Here is a 25,816-nt window from a genome sequence, read left to right on the forward strand (position 1 = left end):
ATTATTGTGGCATCTTAACAACCTGGTTGTGGAGGTTGACTGAGAATGGCCCTCGTGGGCTCGTATATTTACTTAGTCACCAGGGAATAAAACTGTTTGGTAGGATTAGGAAGTGTGGTCTTTTCTGAGGAAGTGTGTCATTCAGGGTGTGCTTTGAAGGTTGAAAAGCCCAAGCCAGGCCCAGACTCACTCTCTTTCTACTGCCTGTGAATCAGGTTGTAGAACTCTCAGCTGCTTCTCCAGCATCATGTCTGCCTGTGTGCATGCCTGCCAGGCTCCCTGCCATGATGATAATGGTCTAAGCCTCTGAAACTGTAAGCAAGCTCCCAATTAAATTTTTTCTTTCACAAGAGTTACCTTGGTCATGGTATTTCTTCACAGTAATAGAACAATGACTAAGACACCTCACCATATTTCATATACTATAGATTTAAGAATGTCTTGTGTCTTGCTTGAGGTTTTTGTTGTTTTTTGTTTTTGTTTTTAACATAATTCTTTGTTGATTGTTTGGGAATTTCGCATCATGTATGCCAGTCCTGCTCATGTTCCAGTCCCTCCATAGAGGTGTGTGTGTGTGTGTGTGTGTGTGTGTGTGTGTGTGTGTTTTCAGACTTTTAAAACAGTTATTCAAAAAAGCTGGAGGTGTTGCTTAGTTGATAGTGTTTACACAAAACCCTGGGTTTAATCCACAATACTCCCTAAGTCAGATGTGGTGGCATGTACCTATAATTTCAATACTTGAGAGTATAAAGACAGATGGGTCAGCCGTTCAAGGTAATCCTTGGCTACATAGTGAATTTGAGGCCTGTTTGGGATACATGGAGACCCTGTCCAAAAAACCAAGGTTACTCACGTGTTCTACCAGTTTTAATGTTTATTGGCTGTGATAGTAGAATCTTTGACTATAGCAGCTGTTTGTTATTTCTAAGATTTTCGTTTTTTAGCTGTGTGCCAATTAACTAATCGTTCAATGTTATGCCTTTTCTAGAATGTACATCGCTGAACTATGCAGGCCACTACAGTGGTAGAAACAGATGCTGATAAAAACTACCATAAAAATGGAGGAAACCTCCAAAAAGGTAAGGATCCAAGCCTGTTGGAGAAGGATGCTAATTATAAATGAAGGTTTCCCTTCAGGGTTGCTGTTTTAAAGCCTCTCCCAGCAAGCTGGTACAGTTCTGCACATTTTTAACTTGCCAATTCCCTCGTCAGTTTGTGGTAGCTGAGGGCAAACTGCTTTTATAATTATGTAGTAGGAAAGGCAAAAGACAGGCCTTGAAAGTCCATGGGAGACCAATCTGTTTAATCTGTTAAAATTTTAATATAAGATAGCATAAAAAGTTTAAAAATGAGCAATACTTGCAAGCATAAAAATCAAATAGTGTCCCAGATGTGTGACGATAGCTGGTGTGCGAGTCTCTGTTGATTGCATCTTTTATCAGTCACCTCGATCCCTTGCCTGGGCTGAACTGTGTTCCTCCACCCTGTCCTGCTTTCCCTCCCTCCTCTCACCTGCTCTTCGTGGCAGCCAGTCCCTCTCTTTAGTGCTAAGTATTCCCGTTCAGATGCAGTGCCCGGTGAATCTTAGAGTGGGATGTAAGCAGGTAGAGGCCAATTGGTGGTCGTGAAATAAAATGAGCTAATTGTGCTTCCTAGTAAAATGAAACAGAAAATCCCAGAATGCATTGGCCCAAGAGTAATTACTGTTTTATAAGCTTTTTGATTCACTTCTTTGCTCATTATAAGTCTGCTATTGAGTACCCTCTCTAGTCTTACTTCTGTATTCTTGATCTACCTTCCTTCACTTTCCAAACTTCTTACAGATGCTTTCACAGCTCAATCCCAGTCACGACTACCCTTTTAAGAGGCTTGCAGTAGCTTTCTCATCTCTTAGGATAAGAGCCAGACATCCTTAGCACCTCATAAAGGCCTTACCAGCTTGCCATACTTCTCTCAGACGTCTCTTCTACTCCGTGCAAGCTGGCCTGGCTCCTGCAAGGGCCATATTCATTTACACAGCCAGCTGCACTTGTTGGATTTACCTAAGACAAGTTTGTCCCTTTTGTTTGAAAACACTTTTCAAATACAAAGTTTTTGTCAAAGTCTGCCCCTCCTTTCTCCTCAGATTCACCTCTTCCGTTAGCACAGTGGTCAGGGCTTCTCTTTTCTCTGTGGTGGGGTTTTTATGTGTTTATCTAAGACTCGTTGGAAAGCCATAAGCTGTGGTGGCAACACCAGTGTCCTCTTACCTTCATTTACATGCTACCTACAAATGACCCGGTAGGTACCCCAAAATTTATTCAGTGATAGTATTTTTAAAATTTTCTTATTAGACCTATCCACAAGTAAGTGGCTGCCCTATAGAGGAAAGACTTCTCACCATTGAAAGAGTTCAGGAAAACTCTTTGACACTTGTATCACCTTATATAGCCATTGATTAAGTGGTTTAAAGAACTGCAGATTATTTTCTCATAGTTCTGGGGCTAGAAGTGTGAGGTTAAGGTGCTAGTATGGTCAGATTCTCCAGAGGTGTCTCGTCCTAGCTGGTAAATGGGGTTCATATTCTGTCTTCAGATGGTGTGTAACTTGGAGCACTCTGTTGTGTTTTAAGGAGGACTAACCCTATCATGCACTTCTGGTCTCTAAAGGCCCATCTTTAATAACCATCACAATGGGGCTAGGACTTCAGAGTGGTTGTTTGGGAGATGTTTCAATTTATTTTAGTTTCTATAAGGGGTATTTGTATTTGTCATTGATAATGTAAAAGTAGCCTAGCATTTGGGGGAACTAGGACCAGACTATTGTGGCATTTTATTTGTGTTCTAATAAAACTTATCTGGGGATCAGAGGACAGAGCCAGCCACTAGATTAGACATAGAGGCCAGACAGTGGTGGCACACACCCTTAATCCTATCACTTGGGAGTCAGAGATCCATCTGGATCTCTGTGAGTTCAAGGCCACACTGGGAACAGAGCCAGGGATGGTAGCACACACCTTTAATACCAGCACTTGAGATCTCATGTCTTTGGGAAGGTCATACGCCTTTAATACCAGGAAGTCATGGCAGAAAGCTGAAAGGTATATAAGGTGTGAGGACCAGGAACTAGAAGCTTTTAAGCAGTTCAGCTAAGACCCTTCTAGGTGAGGACTCAAAGGCTTTCAGTCAGAGGATAGGCTGAGGAGTTGGCAAGGCGAGGTTGGCTGTGGCTTGTTCTGTTTCTCGGATCTTTCAACTTCCACCTCAATATCTGGCTCCGGGTTTTTTAGTAATGAGACCGTTTAGCAATTGTCTTACAGATTATGTCTAGTCTTTTCCATTGTTTAGTTTCTGTAATGTTGTTGTTAACATATTCTCTTTCTCTTTTTTGAACAGATAAACTTTATAATAATCCTAAGAAAGAAAGTGTGTTCAATGGTTGCAATGAAGTCATATTTTTTCCTGATGGTGAATGGGATTCCTTGGCAGCAGAACAAAGAGCTAGTGACATAGAAATCAGCAATATTGACAAGACAGATTTATCAGAACCATCTTTTTCAGTAAATCAAGATAGTAATGTAGAGAAGATTTTCTCTCAGTCAAGTGAGTTTGAAGACAGTATTGACTATGCTTTTTTGAATGAGACATACTCTATACATTGCTCAGAATCAAAACTCAAGAATGAAAATCTTCCACATTCATATTCAGAATTACGTCCTGAAGTGCACAAAAAAGTGGAAGCATTGTTTGACATTTTAGGACCTCAAGCTAACGATAGTGTTGGATTGGAACGGAGCCATGAGATTTCCGGTGGAGCTTGTGGCGACGTGCACAAGAGTGGTGTGGACGGCGACGACTCTCAGCAGGAGTACCACAGTGCAGAGCAGGAGAGCATAAGTGCGCACTTACCTTCCGACCCAGCTAAAACAGCAAGCAAATCCAGCCTGGATGTCAGTGAGTCGAGAGCACCCGGCTATGGCATTAAATGTGTTGGCAATTTAGAAGATAACCATGTTAAATTCGAGAGTGGTCCTAGCGCCTCTTTGGAGTCACTTAGTGTCTTTGCACAAGAATGTGCACCTCAGGCCTCTAAATCTCAGAGTTCTGATATGTTAAAAGAATATCATCAACCAAAATTTGAAAAGTCTAAAGAACAAGAGGTTGGTTTACTAACCCATAAAGTGTTTGATGACGTTTTACAGAGAAGCAGCTCTCCCTTAAACCCTCAGAAAGTACCCCAAACTAAAATGTTTGCTAAAGAAGTAAAATCTCAGACAATTGAAAGTCAAGATTTTTGTGGAAGTAGAATTTTCCAGAATAAACTATTACAGCGCCCTGAGAACCCTATCTCGTTTCCCCAAGACCAAGACCTTGAGACACAACTGAAGGCTAATAATACTCACCAGACTTCTGGGGCTTCTATTTTTGATGACTCAGTCATTTCTCTCTGTGGCTCTTTGCAGTACAAAAGCCTCCCTGAAGCAGGCTTTTTTTCTCCTGTGCTGTCAAGGGTAGCAGTCACAGATAATCAGGCAGAAGTAGAGGACAGCTGCATACACTACGTAAAAGGCGGTGCCACAAGTAAAACATGCCCTCCTGATGTGAAAGAAGTGTGTCTTAAGTCAGTGCCAGATGCAGCGAGCTGTTTGTTTACAGGTCCGCAGACACTGGACCTGAGCAGAGGAGCAGATGCAAGAGCTTCTGTAGTGTCTACCTCAAGCAACACAGAGATCACGATGAGAAAACATCAGTCTGATGTGTGGCAGAGTGAGAAACAAAGCGTAGCTTGTAATACAGACTGGTCATGCAGACAGGATTGCAGAGATGCACAGATGGCTGTGTCAAAAGAGTCAGGAAGGTCACTCCTAATTGACTGTTTACATGCCCTGAATGAGGTAAAGTCAGTAATGTCAAAATTGTGATGTACACGTTTTAGAAGTTCTGCAAAGGTGGTTGGGTTCATTTCGAGTCTTAGCAAATGCCACGGCTCTGTCTTCTGGTGGCAGACTGTGTTGTGAAACAACTTAGCTTTCATATTTTACCATTTTAGAACTCTGTATAACATTCATTTTTGTCATATATTTATATTGTTTCCAGAATTCCTTGGAATTAAGAAAAACATCTGATACCACAGACAAAAAGAAACATCCTGAGAGGTAAGCCAGCTGTATAAGCTCACACGTGTATGTGGGGACAACTCAAAATTGTGTTTATTTTCTGTGTAGCATATTTAACCGTGTAGAATTAAAGGGGCTTTAAGAAATTGTATATTTTGGTCACTCCTAGCAGATAGTATAGCAACATGGGAAGTTAGAAATCATCATGAGGAACCTGCAGTCACCACCATTTCTTCATCATCTTCCCTCAAACCACATCCAGACTACTTCATTTTCCTTTGTCTTTCTTTTGAATCACCCATAGATTAAACAAACTAGCATCTTAGGGGAAATGCCACGTATTTGAAGAGAGAAATAGATACACTCACTGAAGTGTTGTTAAACCTAAGCTTATTCATCATAGTTTTACTTTGCATTTATTAATAATTCAAAAGACAGTTTAGAGCCAGAAGTGAGAGTGGAAGAGGCGAGAGCCGTGTGTGTGTTACCATACTCTGAAATCGGGTGCCTAATGAGTTTAGTCTGCTATCCCAAAGCTATACAACTAGATTTAAAAAGGAAACTTCCAAACAGTCGGTTCTATAGCTTATCCTTTCTAGGAGGAAGTGAATTAAACCACAGGGAAATATAAAGTCTGGGCAGGCAGTGGTGGCACACACCTTTAATCCCAGCACTTAGGAGGCAGAGGCAGGCAAATCTCCGAGTTCAAGGCCAGCCTGGTTTACAGAGTGAGACCCAGGACAGCCAGGGCTACATGGAGAAACCCTGTCTGTGGGGGGCGGGGGATTAAAATGTGTTTTTAGAAAGAAGTCTGCGCTCCTGTGAATATGTTCGGAATCTTTCCTAACATTCTTTTCTTTGGAAGGGCATTTCAGCTTTGTGAAGAGATGGCTTTGCCATCAAAGTGTTGTGAGCAGACCTTTGAGAGGGCCGTGAAGGCAGAGATGCACCTTCTGGACGTCTGCTACCAGATGTGCCGTCGCCACTGCTATCACATCCACAAGCTTGTAATGGAAAGTAAAGCAGGACTCAATAGGTGGTCATCAACTTTAAATCTACATCTCCTTACACTTTATCCCTGTGACTGCTTTCTAGACATCCATTTTCAGTGTTTGAAGACAAAATAGAGGCTAGAATTGGGTTTATCAGTTACTTTAAGTAATAAACTTAGGGCTGGAGAGATGGCTCAGTCATTAAAGGCTAGACCCCCAACCAAAAATATAATAGGAACTTCAAAAGAACTTCTTTTCCTGGGTGTGGTTATGATCCTAGCACTTGGGAGGCAGAGGCAGGGGCATGACTCAGAGGTCAGCCAAGTCTACCTAGTGAGTTCCAGGCCAACCAGGGCTACATTTTGAGATTTGTTTTTAAAGTCAAAAATAAAACACAAATATTTTGGTGAGGTGTGGTTGTAATGATCTAATAAATTGGTTTGCTGTTTGATTATAAAGTCCAAGTAAGGGTAAAGTTAGTTGGGGTTTCTGCATGGTATTCTGTCACATTCTTTCTGGCTTACCTCTCAAGGGTTGCCAATACTGACCCTAGAAAATGTATCTACTGTGGTTCATTTAACAGGTAAAATAAAAGATCTGGTAGAGCTAGAACTAAGTGTGTGATACCATGTTAGTATTAGGTGAACAACTTGAGCCTAAATAATGTAGTTCTGTGAACTTTGAACAGGAATTTACCAAGCAATTCTGCTAAGAAGGAATTAGGATCAACACTGCTATCAGTTCTGGGAGACTTGAAAGTTAGGTACATGAACTTGAAAGAAAAAGTCCACAAGGGCATACCATTGGAAGAACTGCCTCCACTGTCAATGGAGTCCAAACTGTTAGCCGCCTTCTCCGATTTTGCTTCCGGGGTATGTATGTGTTCTAGAATGAAACACTAACTTTGTTCAGACAGAAAACATACTAAAGCTCTTTTCCCCCCGCTTTGTTCTAGCTAATGGAAGAGGAAGCATGTGGGTAATTATAGTTTTATCTAATAGAACTTAACCTGCTTTAAAAACTTTGTAAGCCATATACCTAAATTTTCTGTTTTGTTTCCTTTTGAGAACGTTTAAGGAATGTTTGTCTGTTCAGCCTTTCAGGAGCAAATTCTGAGCTGGATAATCAAAGTGTACCTGATGTAGATACGTCTCCGAGCCTACAAAAGACATTGTCCCAGGTGAGAATTGGAGAGCAGGTCCACATGTTTATGTGTACAGGTGTGTGTGTGTGTGTGTGTGTGTGTGTGTGTGTGTGTGTGTTACTCTTGAAGAACCACCCACATGTGCATTCGTGGAGGTAGAGTAAGAGGACATGGATCACAACAGGCATGTTCCAGGGCTGGTGTGTGGCGGTCCGAAGACAAGCTCTGCTGTCAGTCCTCAACCTCTTAAGACTGGGTCTCTAGCTCAGCACTGCATTGCCCTAGGCTAGTTGGCCTGTAAACTCCCAGGCACCTGTCTAGTCTCCATCTTCTGTCTTCTAGTAGGAGATCTGGGATGACAGACCTACAGACCTGTTCTTCCCTGCCTGGCTTTTACATGGTTTTGGTCATGTCCTCAGTGCTGAGACTACAACTGTCCGCCATGCCCAGTTTTTCACATGAGTAAAAGCACAAGCAGACTCGGGTCCTCATGCTCCATAACCTCATCCGTTTAAATCTTAGTTTGATAGCCTCTAAGCAGTAACTCTCAGAAACGCTCACTCCCTCCTTCCTACTCTACTGGCTGACTTCCTGGACTGCCACTTGAGAAATTGACTGAGCAAATGGAGTGGGTGGTATATGAGGCCCAGTCTTGTTCAGGCTGTTGTTACCAGTATGGGGAGGAAGGTAACATGTAATTCATCGTAAACCTAGAGACTGGAAGTGAAGGGAATAGGCAAGCCACAATGTATTGCCAACATCATCGTGAGCCAGAGGGTGCAACTGCTGTTTAGCTCTTCATTTTGTGAGGTAAAATAATACTTTTATTTTGGACAAGGAAAGTGTTAATTCTTCCCTTATGAAATATGCCGTGGGCTCTCAGTCTGTCCCATTCCCCTGAGGAAATATTTGTCGGATGACAAACAAGAAAGGCAGTTTAATTGTTGTAGAGGAATACATTGCAGGCCAGGAATGGTAGCACATGACCATAATCTCAGGTGAGATTACCACAAGTTCGAGGCCAGTGCAGTCACGCCCCATAGTGAGATACTGTCTAAAAGTCAAGACATGAGCAAACAGGAACACTGGAACTTGTAGAGTGGCTGAAGTTCAGAGTGTTACAATAGTTGCTTTCCACTAAGAAATCATGCAAACAAATGATATTGGGAAACCATCCCACTGGAAAACACTTCTTTAAAAAGAAGAAATAATAGATTTAAAGCTAAATTCTATATGCTCAGATTTGTTACATATTTTTAAAATAATTTAGCCATTTAATAGTCCATGCTGTTCTGTCAATGGTAGTGATGATTCAGGAGAAAAAACTTAGCCTACATGGAGTGGGGCTGGGGACACAGCTCTTGTGGAACACTGTCTGTCATGTATAAGGCCTCATTCTTAGGACTGCAAAAAAATTATTTTAATAAGAAAGTTAAAATGCAATATAATATAGTTTTATAGTCTTAGTTTTGACTGTAAAGCAATATAAGGTCACTTTTATTTTGTATTTATTGTGTGTGTAGACTTGTATATGTCACAGTGCATGTGTGGTGGTCAGAGGACAGCTTCTAAGAGGCAGTTCTCTCCTCACACCATGTGGGTCCTAGAGATGAAACTCAGGCTGTCGGGTTTAGTGGCCAGCGTCTTTACCCCATGCCGGCTCACTGGCCCTGAAGTTACACAATGCCTGTAAGGTTAAATTAATTGGTTATTTGTAAAAGACAATGTGCTGGTAGGTGCTGCCTTCACAGGTTATTGTAGTTATGTGTTAACTATGATGTTACTTTGTGATTTTCTGTAGATTGCTCTGGGTTTTTGTTTGTTGGGGTTTTGGAAGGTCTGATTGGGTTTTTGTTTGCTTTGTCTGGTATTAAAGCTCAAACACAAACCATCACACATGCTAGGTAAACACTGCCCTTGTTGAATCTACCCTAGCCTAGAAGTGGCCTCCTTTTCAAGAAAATTTCAATGTAGAGAACAACTCAGGTCTACATATAGAATTTTTATTTCCCATAAATGAAAGCTTATACACTGAAATGTATAAAAGGTTACTATCTCAAAAATCATAAATACTTGTACCATCACTGTACACAGCAGTAGAACCCCAATTCTTACTGACATGGACCAACAATTTATACTGAATATTTTTACCACAAAGTCAGACAATAATGATTTTTCTGTCATAGCCTTTATTATTTGGAGGGCAAAATAATGCAAGAGAAAAGTGCCTGTCACTAAGTTAGAATTCAGTGACTGTTAATCCTTATCTTTCTGACTGTTTTATTTAATCCTCAGATATCTTTTGTATCTGACAATAATCATCTTAAACAAGACAAATCACCCATGAATGATGGATTTAAAAATGGTGATATAAATATAGACTTTACTCAGCTGAAACTCGATGATAAAGGTAAGGGTGAAAATGTTTTGTTTGTGTGGCTTCCAGAAAACATATAATGTATCAGGCATGGTGGCACACGCCTTTAATCCAACACTCAGGAAGCAGAAGCAGGTACTTTGTGAGTTTGAGGCCAATCTGCTGTATATAGTAAATTCCAGGACAGCCAGAACTACATAGTGAGACCCTCTCTCCAAAAACCAAAAAATAAAAAACCAGAAAACAAGTAATGTTTAAAATGCCCCCAGTCTTTACTAATTTTTCCTTTCAAAGATTATAATTCCAGATGATTATTAATTTTAATGAGTTGAAGAACTGCAGCATGTTTACTGGGTTTGTTAAGCAAAGACAACTTCATCAATAAAGGGTAACTTGAGTGGGAAAGGCTTTTGATGCGCCAGGCATCGGTGTCCAGAGAAGGAAATGGGAGCAGAAGCCTCAGGCTGAGCAGAGCTTGGTGTTGGGTGCCTGCTGACAAGACCAGGTCAGAGACTGCCTGGCTCTCTAGTCCACAGTGCTTATCTCTAGGTCACACATAAAGGCCACCCTAGTCTTGACAGTGGGGTTTATAACTGTGTTCCTGAGAAGTAAACATGTAAGTTCATGGTTCCTTGTGCTCAATGCCTTAGAATACAAAAGCGTTTGTGAAGTAAGTGAGGACTGGTTTGATGCAACAGAGAGGCTGACTGGAATTGACTTCTCGGGGACTCAAGAACATGGAGCAGAACAGGATGGGTGGAACCCAAAGAGTCCATTAGGTTGGTTCTTAAGAATTACAACTTAGCATACCTAACTGAAAATGGTGGTTTCTTCTTTGTTGTTTTGGGAGACAACCTATAAAAATATTTTGTTCCTCTTTGGTACCTGTTGCTTATTTTTAAAAAGTGAGAAAATTTCCCAGTTGGAGGTGAACCTTTTTTCTAAAAATTTATTTTTTGATGTTTGCCTACATGTATGTCTGTGTGAGGGTGTCAGAACTTGGAGTTACAGACAGTTATTAACTGCCTTGTGGGTGCTGGGAATTGAACCCCAGTCCTCTGGAAGAGCAGCCAGTGCTCCTAACCGCTGAGCCATCTCTCCAGCCCCTGGAGATGAGTTGGTTTTTTTTCAAGATAGGGTTTCTCTGTGTAGCCCTGCCTGTCCTGGATCTTACTCTGTAGACCAGGTTGGCCTCGAACTCACAGAGATCTGCCTGCCTCTGCGTCCCGAGTGCTGGGATTAAAGGTGTGTGCCATTGCTGCCTGGCCTTGTTTTGTTTTTTAAAGGTTACAGCATGTGTTCCAGGCTGGATTTAAATTTGTGATCCTTGTGCCTCAGCTTTCTCAGTGCTGAGATTACAGGTGTGTACCAACATACTTGGCTTAATGCTGATATTTTCTGACTTCGTTATTTTTAATTTATTTTGTGGGCATGTGTGGGGGTATCCATGTGCCATGGCATGCACATAGAGGTCAGAGAACAACTTGAGTCCGTTGTCCTTCTACCATGTGGTTCTAAGTCCCATAATCGACACGGCAAAAGAAGAGAATAGCTCCTGTTGGCTGTCCTTTGACTTCCACACATGTGCACTGTGGCGTGCACATGCCCATGCACATACAACACACACAGAATCAATAAATAAGCTTTGTAATTGGAAAGAAAACAAGATATTTAAAATTGTTGGCATTTTTCTTTAAAATATTGATGTCACAGTGGGCATTTCTGTGATGTATTTTTTTCTGTAATTAGAAATGAAGAATGGTGAACTGCTTCGAAGAAGTAAAGGCTTTTTGATACATGTTGGTGGTCTTTGCCCTTCTGTATCTGAGGTATGACTAGAATGTCTTTGGGGGTGGGGGCTTCACTTTCAAATTTATAAATTATTGTCATTTTTTTCAACCTTTGACAAATTTTATTTTTCCTTCTTTTAGGCTGATTTAAGGTCTCATTTCCAAAAATACCAAGTTTCTGAAATTTCAATTTATGATTCTACCAATTATAGGTATGTTACCCAAATTCAGTAAGTGTGCATTACTGTGTGTCTGCTGTGCGACAGATTGAGTAAGCAGGAGTCCCGGTCTGAACAGACAGCTGCAGGAACTGATGGGACTCTTAGCCGACCCCTCTCTCCAGTGGATCTCTCTCTCTTGTGGGTTATGCTGTGTAGTCCAGACTGCTAATCCTCTTTTCTGACCCTGGCTGCTGAGATTGCAGCATGCACTGTCACACATGGCCTCTTGGTGGTGTGTAGGAGAGTTCACTGAGTTTGTCCGTTTGTCTGGCTGTGTGCCTTTTCATAGCAGAGCAGAGCACATCAGTTAAAAGATGTACTCAAGAAATGGGACTGTTCAATCCCAGTCAACCTCTCAGCCTTAGCGTCTTGGTGAATGAGGATAAGGATAATAGAAATGTTGTCACATATTATTGTCACACTAGTTGACCAGGTAAAGTACCAGGAGTGAAGACAGAAAGGTGGCTTGGAAGGCAATATTTAACACTCATTTTTTTCTTTAGTTACTTTTGCATTGTTTTAAATTTTTAGGTAGGTAGCTGAATCACCCATCTGTGGTTTTGGGGTGTGTGTGTGTGTGTGTGTGTGTGTGTGTGTGTCACTGCTTTGACATTTATCAGTTCTTCAGAGTATCCAGTGATAGTTAGTTCATGGAGATACTGTACTGTTCTGTCATAAAAATGGTATCTGTTGATTTCAGAGGTAAAGAAATAAGAGGAATTTTGCTTGTGGTTAGAGACTTAAATTTGTAAAAGTAGATACTAAATTTTTTTTTTTTTTGGTTTTTTGAGACAGGGTTTCTTTATAGCTTTGGAGCCTGTCCTGGAACTCGCTCTGTAGACCAGGTTGGCCTCGAACTCACAGAGATCCACCTGGCTCAGCCTCCCGAGTGCTGGGATTAAAGGCGTGCACCACCACCGCCCGGCACTAATTTTCTTAATTGTCACTTAGATTGTACCCTTTATGCGGCACATTGATAGAATGGTAATGTATTTTTCTCATGCTAAACTAGGGTTATATCTCTTAGGAATATTATATTTCATGTCTTTTTTTTTTGGTATCTTACTGAATCCTTAAAAATCTTTATGAGTTTTTTCTTTAAAATATATTTTTTCTGTATAAATTTAGAAAATGTAGTTCAATACAAAAATAGAAGGATATTTTTAAATTGTATTCATAGTCCTATCATTTGAAAAAAAACCTTGCTTAAGAGTTGGTGTATATACTTCCATTAACACTGTATATAGAGTTGTTGGCTTAACAGGTATAGCTCTGGCCCAGCTTTCTCAATTACATAATTAAAATTCTGACTAGATTGTCTTTATCAACATATTTTCTCACTACTGACTATAAACGCATTTTCATATATTTTGCTAAATATTTTCCAGTTAGGTCTTTAACATTTAAGCCTTTGAGCCACCTAGATTTTATTTGTACATAAAAATTAGCTTTAATTTTTAAAATGTATGGCCACTTGTCCCTAAGCCTCAGATCTGTACGTGTGTATATGTATATATATCCTATAGACTGCAATTTTAAACATTAAATTTTAATAAATAACTCATAATTATTATACGTCATCCTATTTCCCCTTTCCTTTGTCCTGTATTCAATTATCCTGAATAAATACCTGCTTATTTGGTGGTGAACACCTTTAATCCTAACCCTTCAGAGGCTGGGACAGGCAGATTTCTGAGTTCAAGGCCAGCCTGGTCTACCTAGCAAGCTCCAAGACAGCCAGAACTAAATAGAGAGACCCTGACTCAGAAACAACGACCACCACCTACTTACCCCCGCGGGTTGAAGACCTTTTTACAAGAGCTAGCTGTTCTTGGGAAAGCCATCTTAGTTTTCACAAGAGTAAGTTAGACTTGGTCGTTAACAAAGACCCTTGGTCTTCTGCTCTGTGTTTCAGATATGCATCTCTAGCTTTTACAAAAAACAGTAATGCAAAGATGGCTGTGCAGGAAATGAATGGTATAGAAATCAATGGAAAATCAGTGAACGTGCGGCTTGTGAAAATCCCTGGAGAACACACACCACCACTTTTGTCCAGAAATGGGAATAGCACTAGTGTGAGTCATTTGGAGAAAATGACCAACAAAGAAGGCACCTTTGCTTCTTCCACTTGTCGACTGCCCCGAGCTAGACCAAGACAGCCGGAGTCTGAGCAAGACAGTGAGTTTCCTCCCTTGGAGCAGGTTAGTTTTCCTAGTGGATGAGTGGTGGCTTGTGTGTGCCGTGCTGCTGAAGCGCTGTTGCAGGACAGTCCTTGTGTTGGTACGGCACATCAGTAAGATGGCTCTTTCGTATCCACTAACCTGCGTTACTGCCGCTGCAGTGCCGCCCCCAGCTTTCGAGAATTAGAGAACCGGGTTCTTTTAGCCGGGCTACTGCCGTCTGTCACGGTCTGTTTCTTTATTCTTGAACGGCACCGCTCCAGTAGTCGTTCTCCCATCAGGATTGCTTTGTTGTTCTTCACTTTCTCTAGTCACCTTACCTCATACCTCTCAAGACTACACAGCATGGTTATTTCATCTTCATGACCCCGTCTTCGCCCCACCTTTTCACTCAACAAAGTGTCTGGTATCCAGTGGGCAGTCCGTACTTTTTAATGTGCCGTAAAATTCACTCTTGATGGTGGTCATGACTAGACACATGCACCACCAAAATGAGAGGACGGTGCCAGCATTCCCAGAGCCTCTCTTGTGCTGATGCTGTGTGTTCCGCTGTCCTCTGGAGCCCTTTCCTGACTCTTGGTTCTCCCATGACACCTTTAGACACAGTGGTGACTGCAGTCCCATTCAGTCCTTCCCCTGCTGTAGGCCCTTCTCCAGCCCTTCTCCAGCCCAGCAGGGGCTCATTTACACTCTTGAACGTAACTCTTACTTGTCCTGACTTTTATTGCCAAGCTTCTCACTGAGGTAGCTTATAGCCATTGTCGTCATTTATTTGATATTCCTCCTTGTCCTGTAAGCTGAGTTCATTCTCTAAAGTCTCACTCTCACTGTCCTGTCATTGTCAGTAGTGACCTCTCACTATTGGTGTGTTCTCTCACTGTCCTGTCATTGTCAGTAGTGACCTCCCTCACATTGGTGTGTTCTCTCACTGTCCTGTCATTGTCAGTAGTGACCTCTCACTATTGGTGTGTTCTCTCACTGTCCTGTCATTGTCAGTAGTGACCTCTCACATTGGTGTGTTCTCTCACTGTCCTGTCATTGTCAGTAGTGACCTCCCTCACTATTGGTGTGTTCTCTCACTGTCCTGTCATTGTCAGTAGTGACCTCCCTCACGATTGGTGTGTTCTCTCACTGTCCTGTCATTGTCAGTAGTGACCTCCCTCACGATTGGTGTGTTCTCTCACTCTAACTGTTGTGTCCGTTGTCAATAGTGTTTTAACCGGCTTTTCCTTCTGCTACCTTCTTGAGCACGCTGCAGTCTCCTTTAAAATGTTCCCCTTCTCTGGGGATGGGAGTAGGGGTGCACTCCTGTAATCCCAGCCCTCAGGAGGCAGAGGCAGGTGGATCTCTGAGTTCGAGACCAGCCTGGGCTACAGAGTTCCAGGACAGTCAGGGCTACACAGAGGAACCCTGTCTCAAAAAAGAAGGAAAATGCTCCCATTCATTTCCCTGACACTTCATATTTAGAGTGGGTTTTTTGGCCCACAGTTTTAGTCCACATTAGGAAAGAAGGAAGCAGGATCTCCTGGGAGCTGAGCTGGATGTTTGGGACTGTGGTCCTCCCTCTGCACCTCACGGCACTTTGTATCTGCCAGCTCCTTCTATGTTTCTCTTCATGGGTGTTTTCTCTACTCATGGGTGTATCCCCCATTTACATGACTAGCTTTAGCATCTTCAGTCAGGTTTTGTGATTATTTGAATTTGTTTACTCCATGTTCCAGTCCCATAGGCAAGATGTCTGCTTGACCTAGCTGTGAGCAAGTGCTCATTAGTTCGAAGCCAGCACTCTGGTCCAGTCAGCTGGGCCTTGGGGTTGGCAGAGGGCAAATGGAAAGAGCGTGCTGCAGGCTCTGGGTGCAGATGTGTAGATAGAGAGGCTCCTTTTGCTTCTTTGGTGTACTTTCCAGTTCTCTTGCCTTTCTAGAAGTTTCTTCTATTCTCTGTTGCTCATGTTGTCACCATTTATTTAGGGTGTCAAGAAAAACTGTAACCAGATTGAATCTGCTCGATTATTACCTGAGACACCTGTTTCATTCATACCTCCAAATACAATGAACCTTCGTAGCTTTACCAAGATCATGAAGAAACTGGCTGAGCTGCATCCAGAAATCAGCAGGTACTAACGAAAGTTATAACTTTACACTGTATGTGAAAATGAAGTGTTCAGAACTTCCGGCCTGTGGTTATTTGAGAAGTAGAATTACTGTCTGTTTTCCTCTTGTATAGAGACCACATTATAGAGGCTCTTCAGGAAGTGAGGATAAATCATAAAGGTTTCCTGAATGGCTTGTCCATCAATACCATTATCAAAATGACTTCATCTTTTCTGAGAAACTCTGCTTCCCGCTAGGAAAAAATGAAGCAGTACAGAGGTAATGTAGTCATATGCTTTCATACTTCTACAGTAAAGATCTGTTTCCTACATAAAACCATTGGTCTTCAACTGAGCCAGCAATGCAGGAGTAAAGTAGTACACTTGAAAACAGGCGCCCTGTTAACTGTTGATTTAAAGCCAGTGTGTTGTGTTTTGTTCATCTCTGAGAAACAGTGTGTAGGAGAGAAGGTCTGCTTCAGCTTCCGGTTTCTGAGTATGCAGTCCATCGTGGGGATGACGGGCAGAAAGGCTCCTGGTTTCACAGTGTGCAAATGAGTTTCTTCCTTCACGGCAGGCTAGGAAGCAGAGAAATAAACATGAAGGCCCAGGCTGCAGCCTTCAAAGGCCCACCCCCTAGTTACCCACTTCAGCCAGCCAGACTCTTGTAGATAGCACTGCTTCCAGGCAAATGGGCTCTTGGTTAAACTCAGCAAGGCTATTTTCAAATAATTGCAAATTAATGAAGGGAAGTGTGGGTGGTGCAGAGTGTGCACAGGTCAGTAGCTTAAGTACCTCCAGTGAGCGTGAGCGACACTGACCCAACACCTGGCTCCACCAGAGTCCAGTGTGGCAGCTGGTGGCCTGTGTCTGCAACTAACTTAGTAACTCAGATAGTGACAGGATTCATCAGTGAGTGGACTAAATGAATGCATGTGCTTAGCAATGGTGGCTCACACCTTTAATCCCAGCACTCAGGAGGCAGGGGCAGATGGATTTGAATTTGAGGCCAGCCTAGCCTACAAAGTGAGTTCCAGGAGAGCCAGAACTACATAGTAAGGCCCTGTCTTGAAAACAAAACAAACAAAAAAAGTACATATAATGTACAAGTAAGTTATAAAATGAATAATATTGCTGGCTCAGATTTTCTGGAATGTGGTATTTGGCATAATCAGCACATTTTATTGTTGATTTTTCTCTTGGTCTTACAGAAAATCCTTAGAAAGCATGAATACCCTTCCTTCATCAGAGAATGTTCTACAGCACTTCGGAAAAAAGTAACCTCTATAACTGGACCTAACATTTGATAGTCCTTTAAAATATAGCAACAACAACTATATCTATAGTATTTAAATCTACATGTTTTATTAAGTTTATAAACTTTATCAAAATTATTACTCAAGATTTCAAGCTGTATATTTTGAATTAGAAAAAAATGTGGTCATGTCCTTTTATAAATCATCACTAATAAGTCCATTTAAAAAATACTGTCCAGAAAAAAAGTTTACTATTTCAAAGTTCATTGCACATGTAAAAATTATATAAAATTTTTACATAATTCCATCTGTAAAAATGGGATTGTCAGGAACTGCAACTCAAGTTTGCGCAGAGATACATGCTGCTTGTGATGCATTAGTGTGCTTTGACGACAGAATAAAGCTTTTGGATGTGTTTTCCAAGGTGTGCTGTGGCAAAGTCCTGAAATTGAAAAGGTCACCATATTCTGGCCTCTGTTTTACTAAGTTCTGTTGTATAAATTGAAACAGTTTTCAAAGGCTAATGTGGTTCCCTGTCTTCTAGCACTGTGGAATGTAAAGTTAACACTGTGCTTTCTAATAGTAACTAATGCACTGGTTAAAGCCGCATTTGTACTGATAATAATAACCTTAACATTTAGTACTTTTTCAAATGTTTAAACTGTTTCTATCCAATACTTCATTGTTGTTGCTTGATTAAAAATTACACATTAAGCATTTATTTGATTTTCTTGTGTTTAATAAAGGTAGTCAGTCTATAGTTCCAGTCTGACTCTAGTGCTTTCTGTAAGTGGGAATTTCAAAGTGTAAGCCACCTACTACTGTCTGTATGGATACATAAAATGGTAACTACTGGCTCAAGATTTTTCTCTTTTATTTTAATAATTATTTTGTCTCATTTATTTCCAGATTTACTTCAAATATCTGCCAAGAATTAGATCCTCTGTGTGTGTATATCTAAACTCAAAAGTAATTCATTTGGCCCATACATCAAATTAATAGACTAATAATAAAATCATGGGGGTATTCCCTACATATAAAATCATATGCATTTCATTGAAAGGCTACATTGACAGTTGGCACTAACTATCCTTGTGATCCAGACTAGACATTATCTTTAATGTGCTTGGAGAAATTAGCATATCTGTAGTCATTTGTTTCTAAAGAAAAATAATCAAATATAAATCTCTTTTTGAATATATAAAAAGCAAAATAAACTGCATTTCATTTGGAAAAAATATAGTAAAGTCATTTCAAATAATGTTCAGAGGTTTGGAGTTAGGAAGTCCTTTCTAGTAACTAAATATAGAGATTGGCAATTTCTGTGTACCAAAGGGCTCTCAGTGGTACCTGGGAACTGAGACTCTTTATAGGTTAAATTAGAAACTCAAGAGCTGAAGAAATGGCTCAGTGGTTGAGAACACTTGCTGCTCTTGCAGAGGACCCAGGTTTGTTTCCCAGCACCCACATGGGGTTCACAACCGTCCCTAACTCCAGTTCCCGGAAATCGGTTACCCCTTCTGACCTCTGCAGGCACTATGCATTTATGTGGTCACATACATACATACAGGCAAAACACATGAAGTAAAATGAACATATCTAATAAAAATTTTAGGGGGCTGGAGAGATGGCTCAGAGGTTAAGAGCACTGACTTCTCTTCAAGAGGACCTAAGTTCAATTCCCAGCAACCACATGGCAGCTAACAACTGTCTGTAACTACAAGATCTGCCACCCTTGCACAGACAAACATATAGACAGAACACCAACACACATAAAATAAAAATATTTTTTTAAAAATTTAAAAATAAAGTAATTAAAAAAACTTGAATAGTTCTTTATGAATCTTTTGGAATCTCAAGTAAAATCAATTTTTATGTTCTAAAGTCTCTAATATAGTTATACTTTTTGATTTTGTTTTTGTTTTTTGAGACAGGGTTTCTCTGTGTGTATTCCTGGCAGTCCTGGAACTCACTCTGTAGCCCAGGCTGGCCTCAGACTCACAGAGATCCACCTGCCTCTTCCTTCTGAGTGCTGGGATTACAGGCGTGCACCACTACCACCCAGCTACTTGTTGAATTTTTTTAAAGACCAAATTATAAATGTTCCCAAATATCTTCAGAGGTAAAATTTCACATAATTTTCGTGTAGTTCAGTGTTGTTCCAATGGCTTTTCTTTGATACCATAGTATCAGAAGAACAAAGAGCACTTAGTTATATCAAGTAACACATAAGTTCCCTGACTTGTTAAAAGGACTAAAAACTCCATGTTGACTGTGCCTGGTACTGGTCTTGACTCTGGTCATAGGAGATAGTAAGTGGGTAGAGAGCATGTAGTTTTATTAGGTGTTGTTCCCAACCTGTGTTTGAAGTACTGTGTTTTCACAGCTGACTATTGCTGCATGGTAGGGTGCCTTACCTAGCATGAGTAAGGCCTTGAATTCTAGCCCCAGCAAAAACTGTTTGATATTCAAGAAGGTTCTAGAAAAAAGTTCACTGTGCGGGCAGGAATGGACTTCTAAGATGTCCTGTCTTCATCCTCAGAACATGTGGATGTGTCCTTTGTGGCAAAGAGAATTGATTGTGCTTGCAGAGAAGGCTTGCTGGTAAGTTGGCTCTGCCATGGAGACAGGTAGTCCTGGATTGCCTGGATGGCTCAGTCCTTTCATGAGTTCTTAAAGTAGATGAAGAGACTCGCTTTGCACTTGCTACCTTTGAAGCAGTAAAGGCCAGGAGTCGAGGACGGCAGTCACCTCCAGCAGCTGGAGTGGCCAGGGCAACACACTTTTCTGAAGCACCAGAAGTAAGTCCTGTCAGCTCCTTGGTTTTAGCACAGGGAACCTGCATCAGACTTCTGGCCTCCTCAACTGTAACATGCTTAGATTGCCAAGGCCTCCAGTTTGTGGTGATGGTACATCAACAGAAAGCAATAAGCATCTTTCCCTAATGCTGGGATGAAATATTCTGGAGAAGCAGATTAGGGATGAAGGGTCATTCCAGCGCACAGTGGACAGTCCATCATGGTGGGAACTCAAGGCAGCAGAGCTTGAAGCTGCTGGTCACATCACCTGAAATCAGGAGAGACAGAAGTGAGTGATCTGCTTATCTTACTGTGTTTTACACACCAGGATGTTGGCCCAGGGAGGTCCCACCCACAATTAAATTTATCTTTTCACATCCTTGATTATATAGTCAATATACTCCCTCACATGTTTGCTTAAGGCCTACCTTCCTGGTGATTTCAGATCCTATCAACTCCACAGCTGACACTAACTGTCAAAGTATAATTGTGTGTATCTGCCTCCATTTTCAGTCTTGGAGAAAAGTTACATGAGAGCTGCCTTGAGTTATGTAAACTCCTTGGGCTGCTAATAAGGACATAGAACTCACTTCTCATAACATGGTGACAGTTGGGGCTGACAGATTGGAGAATATTCCCTTATTCATGTTATAGACATGCAAGCTTTGAATGCTGGAGTCTGGTTTCCTGCTCCAACTAGGTAACCTCTGGACATCCATGAGAGGGGTGCCAGAAAGAGAAGTTGATCATCCAGGGCAGAGCTGAAGAACCACAGCGTATTGGGCCACAGCCCCTTTCTAAAATGCTTCCAACACTAACATAAGTCAGATTTGAAGGTTTCCTTTTCCCCAGGAAAAGTGTTCTCTAAGAGCCACTATGAAGGGGCTAAAAAGATGGCTTAGTATCAGCAGTACTAGCTGCCCTTGTAGAGGACCTACCTGGATTTGATTCCTTACATCCACATGGTGGCTCACAACCGTCTGTAATTAGTTCCAGGGGATCTCACCTTCTTCTGGCCTTAGCAGGCAGTAGGCATACAAGTGGTGCACAGACATATAAGCAGGTAAAATAATTTAAAGATAATTAAAATAATTTTTTTTAAAAAGCCAGCCAGGCAGTGGTGGTGCATGCCTTTAAGCCCAGCACTCAGGGGGAAGAGGCAGGCAGATCTCAGAGTTTGAGGCCAGCCTGGGCTACAGAGTGAGATCCGGGACATCCAGGGATATACAGAGAAACCCTGTCTACAAACAAACAAACAAACAAACAGAAACCTGAGAAATAGGCACACAAGGCAGTTTTTTCTGTATGAAAATTTTAGAAGAAAGCTATCAAATATATAAAGTATGCCCTTCACACTGCTTCTCCTAAAGCAAATATACATAGCCACAGTTCAGTAATTAAAAATGAATTAGCATTGCCACACAGATGATCTCACTTGGTAGTGTCTGTTTTATCCTTATTTGATCTTGTTCTCCTATCAAGTCGCCCTTCCCACATTACATTGGGTTATTTTTTTCCTTAACTTTTGTTTTATATGTATGAGTTTTTTGTCTGTATATGTATCTGTGCACCACTTGTCCTGGTGCCCATGGAGGCCAGAAGAGGGTGTTATTATATTTGGCACTAGCATTACAGGTAGTTGTGACCTGCTGGGAATCAACTGAGGGTCCCCTGCCAGAGCAGCCTGTGCTCTTGGCCACCGCCCATCTCAGCTGCTGTTTGCTCCCTCTGTCCTGTCCTTCTTTATTCTGTGACGGCTCTTGGTGCTTTCTGGAGGTCCATGATCTGGACATTTGTTTGTTACTCTATAGATGGTCTCCTCATCTGGTTATGCTCTGGTGACTGTGCTCAGAAGCCTGTCTCCTCTGCCCAAGCATGTGTGTGATCCCGACCTCAGTTAAGAGGTCTTCTGTAATGGAGTTCTTTGAATCTTTACAAGAATCTTAACATTTGTGCTTACTAGCTGCAGTACCTGTTGGTACGTTTCTTCTGGAAACAGTTCCTGCAGTGTTTGTAATGGAGACTGTAGCTCTTCTTCACGTCCGTGTGGACGCCCCTCTCGCTTGCTTAGCATTCTTAGAAGAGTGTGAAGGCAGTGTTTGTTCTCTGAGTTCAAGTATGTCCCTTGAGTCTTCCACGGTTCATTATGCCAGCGTTAGCACTTGGTTCCTCTCGGGTGGGTTCTGTCGTCTTCTGAGTGCTTGTTTTCTGCCACCATGGGGCCTTTCAGTTGGTCTTGCACATGCCCTGTTCCAACGAGTTGTTGTCATGTATGGGAGAGCAGCATTTAAAAAGCCATGTGTTAGGGAATATTATTTGTTTAACTCTCTGAAGCTGTGTTACTATGCCTGTCTAAAACCCCGGATGGTCTAATAAAGAGCTGAACGGCCAGTGGTGAGGCAGGAGAGAGGATAGGCAGGGCTGGCAGGCAGAGAGCATATATAGGAGGAGAAATCTGGAAGGAGAGAAGAAGGAACGAGAGGAAGGAGGAAGATTTCAGGGGCCAGCCACCAGCTACACAGTTAGATATGGAGTAAGAAGGAAAGAAAAGGAATACAGGAATAGTGAAAGAAAAGCCCAGAGGCCAAAGAGAGACAGGATAATTTAAGAAAAACTGGCTAGCACCAAGCCAAGCTAAGGCCCGGGCATTTATAAGTAAGAATAAGCCTCCATGTGTGATTTATCGGAAGCTGGGCCCCCAAAAGGGTAAAGAGTGAAGACAACCAACAACAGCCATGTGGCCAGCGGGACACTTGCTGCTGTGCAGTGTCTGAGGCTAAGAACTGGTGTCTGTTGGGTCACGTGCCTGTGTTAGTTCTGCGGTTAGAGGTGGTGCTTGTGTCCATGTACATTCCTGACAATGCTTTGCATGTTTGTTCTTTGTGTAAACTTGGCTCATAGTTGTTTATCTGTCCAACTCTAGTCTGTACTTAAGGCCGTTGTGGCTTTCCAAACCATCGTCATGTGAGGAACACACTGGCATGCACCTTTTGAAAGCACTTGTTTTACGTCGGCTGTCACAAAAACAGAATGTAGTCAGGTGAGTCCATTCTAGACTGTCAGAGATTAGTATCCCTTGTTCCCTAGTATGACTGTGCATTAATATATTAGTGGTTGTGTACTTGGTTTGTTTCAGGTTTTGTTTGTGTTGTGTAAGAGAGGGTCTCCCTTCTATAGCCCTGGCTAGCCTGGAACTTACTATGTGAAATAGGCTGACCTTGAACTCAGAAAGATCCACCTGCCTCTGCCTCTTGAGTGCTAGGATTAAAGGCACATGCCACCGTGTGTGTGTGTGTGTGTGTGTGTGTGTGTGTGTGTGTGTGTGTGTGTCTGTGTGTCTGCTGTTACATGTATGAAACTTCATCGTTTGCATAGGTCTGGATAGAACTGACTCCCCTTGTTCAGCTGCATGGGATGTTTTTGTTTTCATTTCTACATCGTTTAGGATGTTAACTCTCTGGTCATATTTCTGTATCTCCCACAGGTCCCTAGCCAGCCACCGTCTCCTGTCTCCCAGCTTTTCTCGGTCTGGCCCTGTTCTCTGCTAAGTGTTGAGTTGGTGGTGGTGGGCTGGACTGTGAGCAGCTGGGACTTGTGATTTTATCCCCCCCCCCCCCCCCCCCCGGACTGCTTTGCAGCTCCTGAGCTGTCCCGATGATGCTGAGTGCATCATTTTCTGTTAAGTGGACAGTTTACTTGAGGGGTTTGTTTGCTTTTCCCTTGGGTGCATTTGAGGGAGTTAAATTCTAAGCTGCTTTCAAGCCCTGAGGATTTGGGTTTTAACTGCAGCTCCCTTGAGGGGCTTAACCAGCTACTGCTTGAAGCTAAGTATTCCCAAGATGCCTTCTGTTGGTCCCTATCAAACAGCTGTGCTTTAGAACTACTGACTCATACTGACAGTGGCCAGTCTGGCCTCCTGTTGGCCAGTGGAGAGTGGTAAACTCAAAATAGTTGGCGCTCTTCACACCTGTACTGAAGACGTCCCCTTGTTCACTATTATATAAAAATATATCATTTCCTTGTGACACTTTCCTCAGGCTGCTGTGGAGGCTGCCTCTATTACTGGCATCAAACAATTGCATGTGCTGCACCTTTCTGCCTTTTCCTCATGGTTTTTGTATTTGGGGTTGGCATTCTTGAGTTTACAGCTTCGTATGCATATCTCACACCCTCTTCCAGGGCTATGGCCACTCGAAGTGGAGTCCCAGCCCTCTGGTGCGCTCTTCGTTTGTTTCCTAAGCCTGCTGTGGCTGTAGTGGCCAATGGAGCCATTGCTGTGTGGTCTGGCTTCTTGCTGTCCCGCTCCATCAGCTTGCACTAGAGCTGTCTTAGTTTTTCCCGGTCCTGAGACAGTCCTGCTCTAGCTACTGTCTGCTGCTCTGTGTCCTTGGGTCCCCTCCACTGGACGCTTCCAGACTGAGTAAGCTCTTTGGCTCTTTTCTTCAGCGCAAGGAGTGTGCTTACATCCAAGCATGAAGCCTGCAGTGGTCCTCCCAGCTCGCTCTGCTGGACTCCAACTTTCTTCCCTACTGTGGTCTGGACACTTAGTGGACGGTCCCAGGCTGCCCTGTTGCTAGTGTCAGGGCTCCCTGCACCTGCACTGTGACACTTGCTGAGTGTCATTACTTTACAGTGGATCTGTGGGAACTTTGCGTCCACTGAAGATGTAGTGCCAGCCCGAGGACGGTCTGTCTTCCTCTACAAATGCCGTCCAGCATTTAGCCTCTCTTCCTCTGCCGGTGTTCATCCTGCTGTCAGCACACAGACCCCCTGTGGGAGGGGAGGTGGATGCTGCCGATTACGAGTTGCCATGTAAATAATCTCATAGACTTCAAGGGGCCGGCCAGCCTGTCGTCCCAGGGCAGCCTCACTAAGGCTGGGTGTCAGAGTTGCTCCTTTATGTGTGAATTGGGAGAAACTGTGGCAATTACTGGGGAACCTCTTAGGCTAGATTCTCATCTGCAGACATGAGTCACCCACCAGATTCATTACTGCAAGGCAGGGCTCAGCAGTTTCCCAACACTGACTCGCCTGTACTCCCATGTCTGTAAATGTGAGGAGGCTGGCATCCTGGTAGGGTCTTTATAAGGTTTAAAATGAAAGGCTGGCCAAGTCAAAGAATGTGTTTCCTTTTTTATGTCCCCTTGACGTTAGGACATTTGGCGCCCCCAAGTCTTAGGTATGCAGATTCCAAATGCCCTGGCCTATGTTGAGGATACCAGCCTGATGTGATGGGTCCTGAGCGCTTGGCCAGAAGGTGGCAGCAACCTCTTAGCCTTGTTCCCTTTCTTTTGAGGAGTGTTGGTCACCCAACAGTCTTGTCCACTGGCCCCTGAGAGAAGCCTCTGCCATTGCATGGGGCGGGTGATAATCTGCTCAGTTGCAAGGTACTGCAGGCCGGCCACCATGAAGCTTCAGAATGCAGCCATGCTCTGATAGTCTGAACTGCTGTCTCTACAACTCCAGTGCAGGCCCTACCCTGTACTGAGGGCATCTGCCCCAGGTTTCCCAGCATGCCAGTGTTACACAGCCTTTCTTGCTTATATTAACACACCCAAGACTCCCTATCACTACTGGTCCATTCTGGTACAGTCATGGCCAGGAGCCAACCCCAACGGAAGTCCGTCACCTCTTTACCTAGCCGTTCCTTTTGTCCCTAAGTTGAGTATTTATGGACTCCGCTGGCCTATCTCCAACTGCTGGCAAGTGCACCTTTGTCCCTCCTAGGAGCCATGTTCCTGAGTGGTCCACCCCTGTCCCGCAGATGTTAGCAGGGCTGGTTTTGTCCCCACTACTCCAGCACCCCCATGGGAAAAAGGAGATGGGCAACTGGCTTTTTGCAGAGCAGACCACAGGATAAAGCTGCGGAAG

At 42.7% G+C, this 25,816-nt stretch overlaps 1 protein-coding gene across 1 annotated transcript; it reads left to right on the top strand.

Moving 5' to 3' along the window:
• Positions 1 to 1,006: 1,006 nt before the first annotated feature.
• On the top strand, positions 1,007 to 16,149 carry Rbm44 (RNA binding motif protein 44). Its single transcript, XM_036172769.1, has 14 exons — positions 1,007 to 1,079; positions 3,375 to 4,873; positions 5,076 to 5,134; positions 5,961 to 6,131; positions 6,776 to 6,959; positions 7,043 to 7,065; positions 7,183 to 7,267; positions 9,527 to 9,641; positions 10,259 to 10,387; positions 11,358 to 11,437; positions 11,540 to 11,610; positions 13,535 to 13,820; positions 15,770 to 15,915; positions 16,026 to 16,149. The coding sequence occupies exons 1-14, from the start codon at positions 1,007 to 1,009 to the stop codon at positions 16,147 to 16,149; spliced, it is 3,045 nt and encodes a 1,014-aa protein (XP_036028662.1).
• Positions 16,150 to 25,816: the final 9,667 nt, after the last annotated feature.

The sequence above is a fragment of the Onychomys torridus genome, chromosome 23 (assembly GCF_903995425.1).
Source record: "Onychomys torridus chromosome 23, mOncTor1.1, whole genome shotgun sequence".
In the NCBI taxonomy this organism is placed as follows: domain Eukaryota; kingdom Metazoa; phylum Chordata; class Mammalia; order Rodentia; family Cricetidae; genus Onychomys; species Onychomys torridus.

Coding starts and splice junctions, on each gene's coding strand:
- Rbm44 (XM_036172769.1), top strand. CDS start 1,007: ATGCAGGCCACTACAGTGGTAGAAACAGATGCTGATAAAAACTACCAT. Junction 6,132..6,775: donor AGTAAAGCAGGACTCAATAG/GTGGTCATCAAC, acceptor AACTTTGAACAG/GAATTTACCAAGCAATTCTG. Junction 13,821..15,769: donor AGTTTCCTCCCTTGGAGCAG/GTTAGTTTTCCT, acceptor CCATTTATTTAG/GGTGTCAAGAAAAACTGTAA.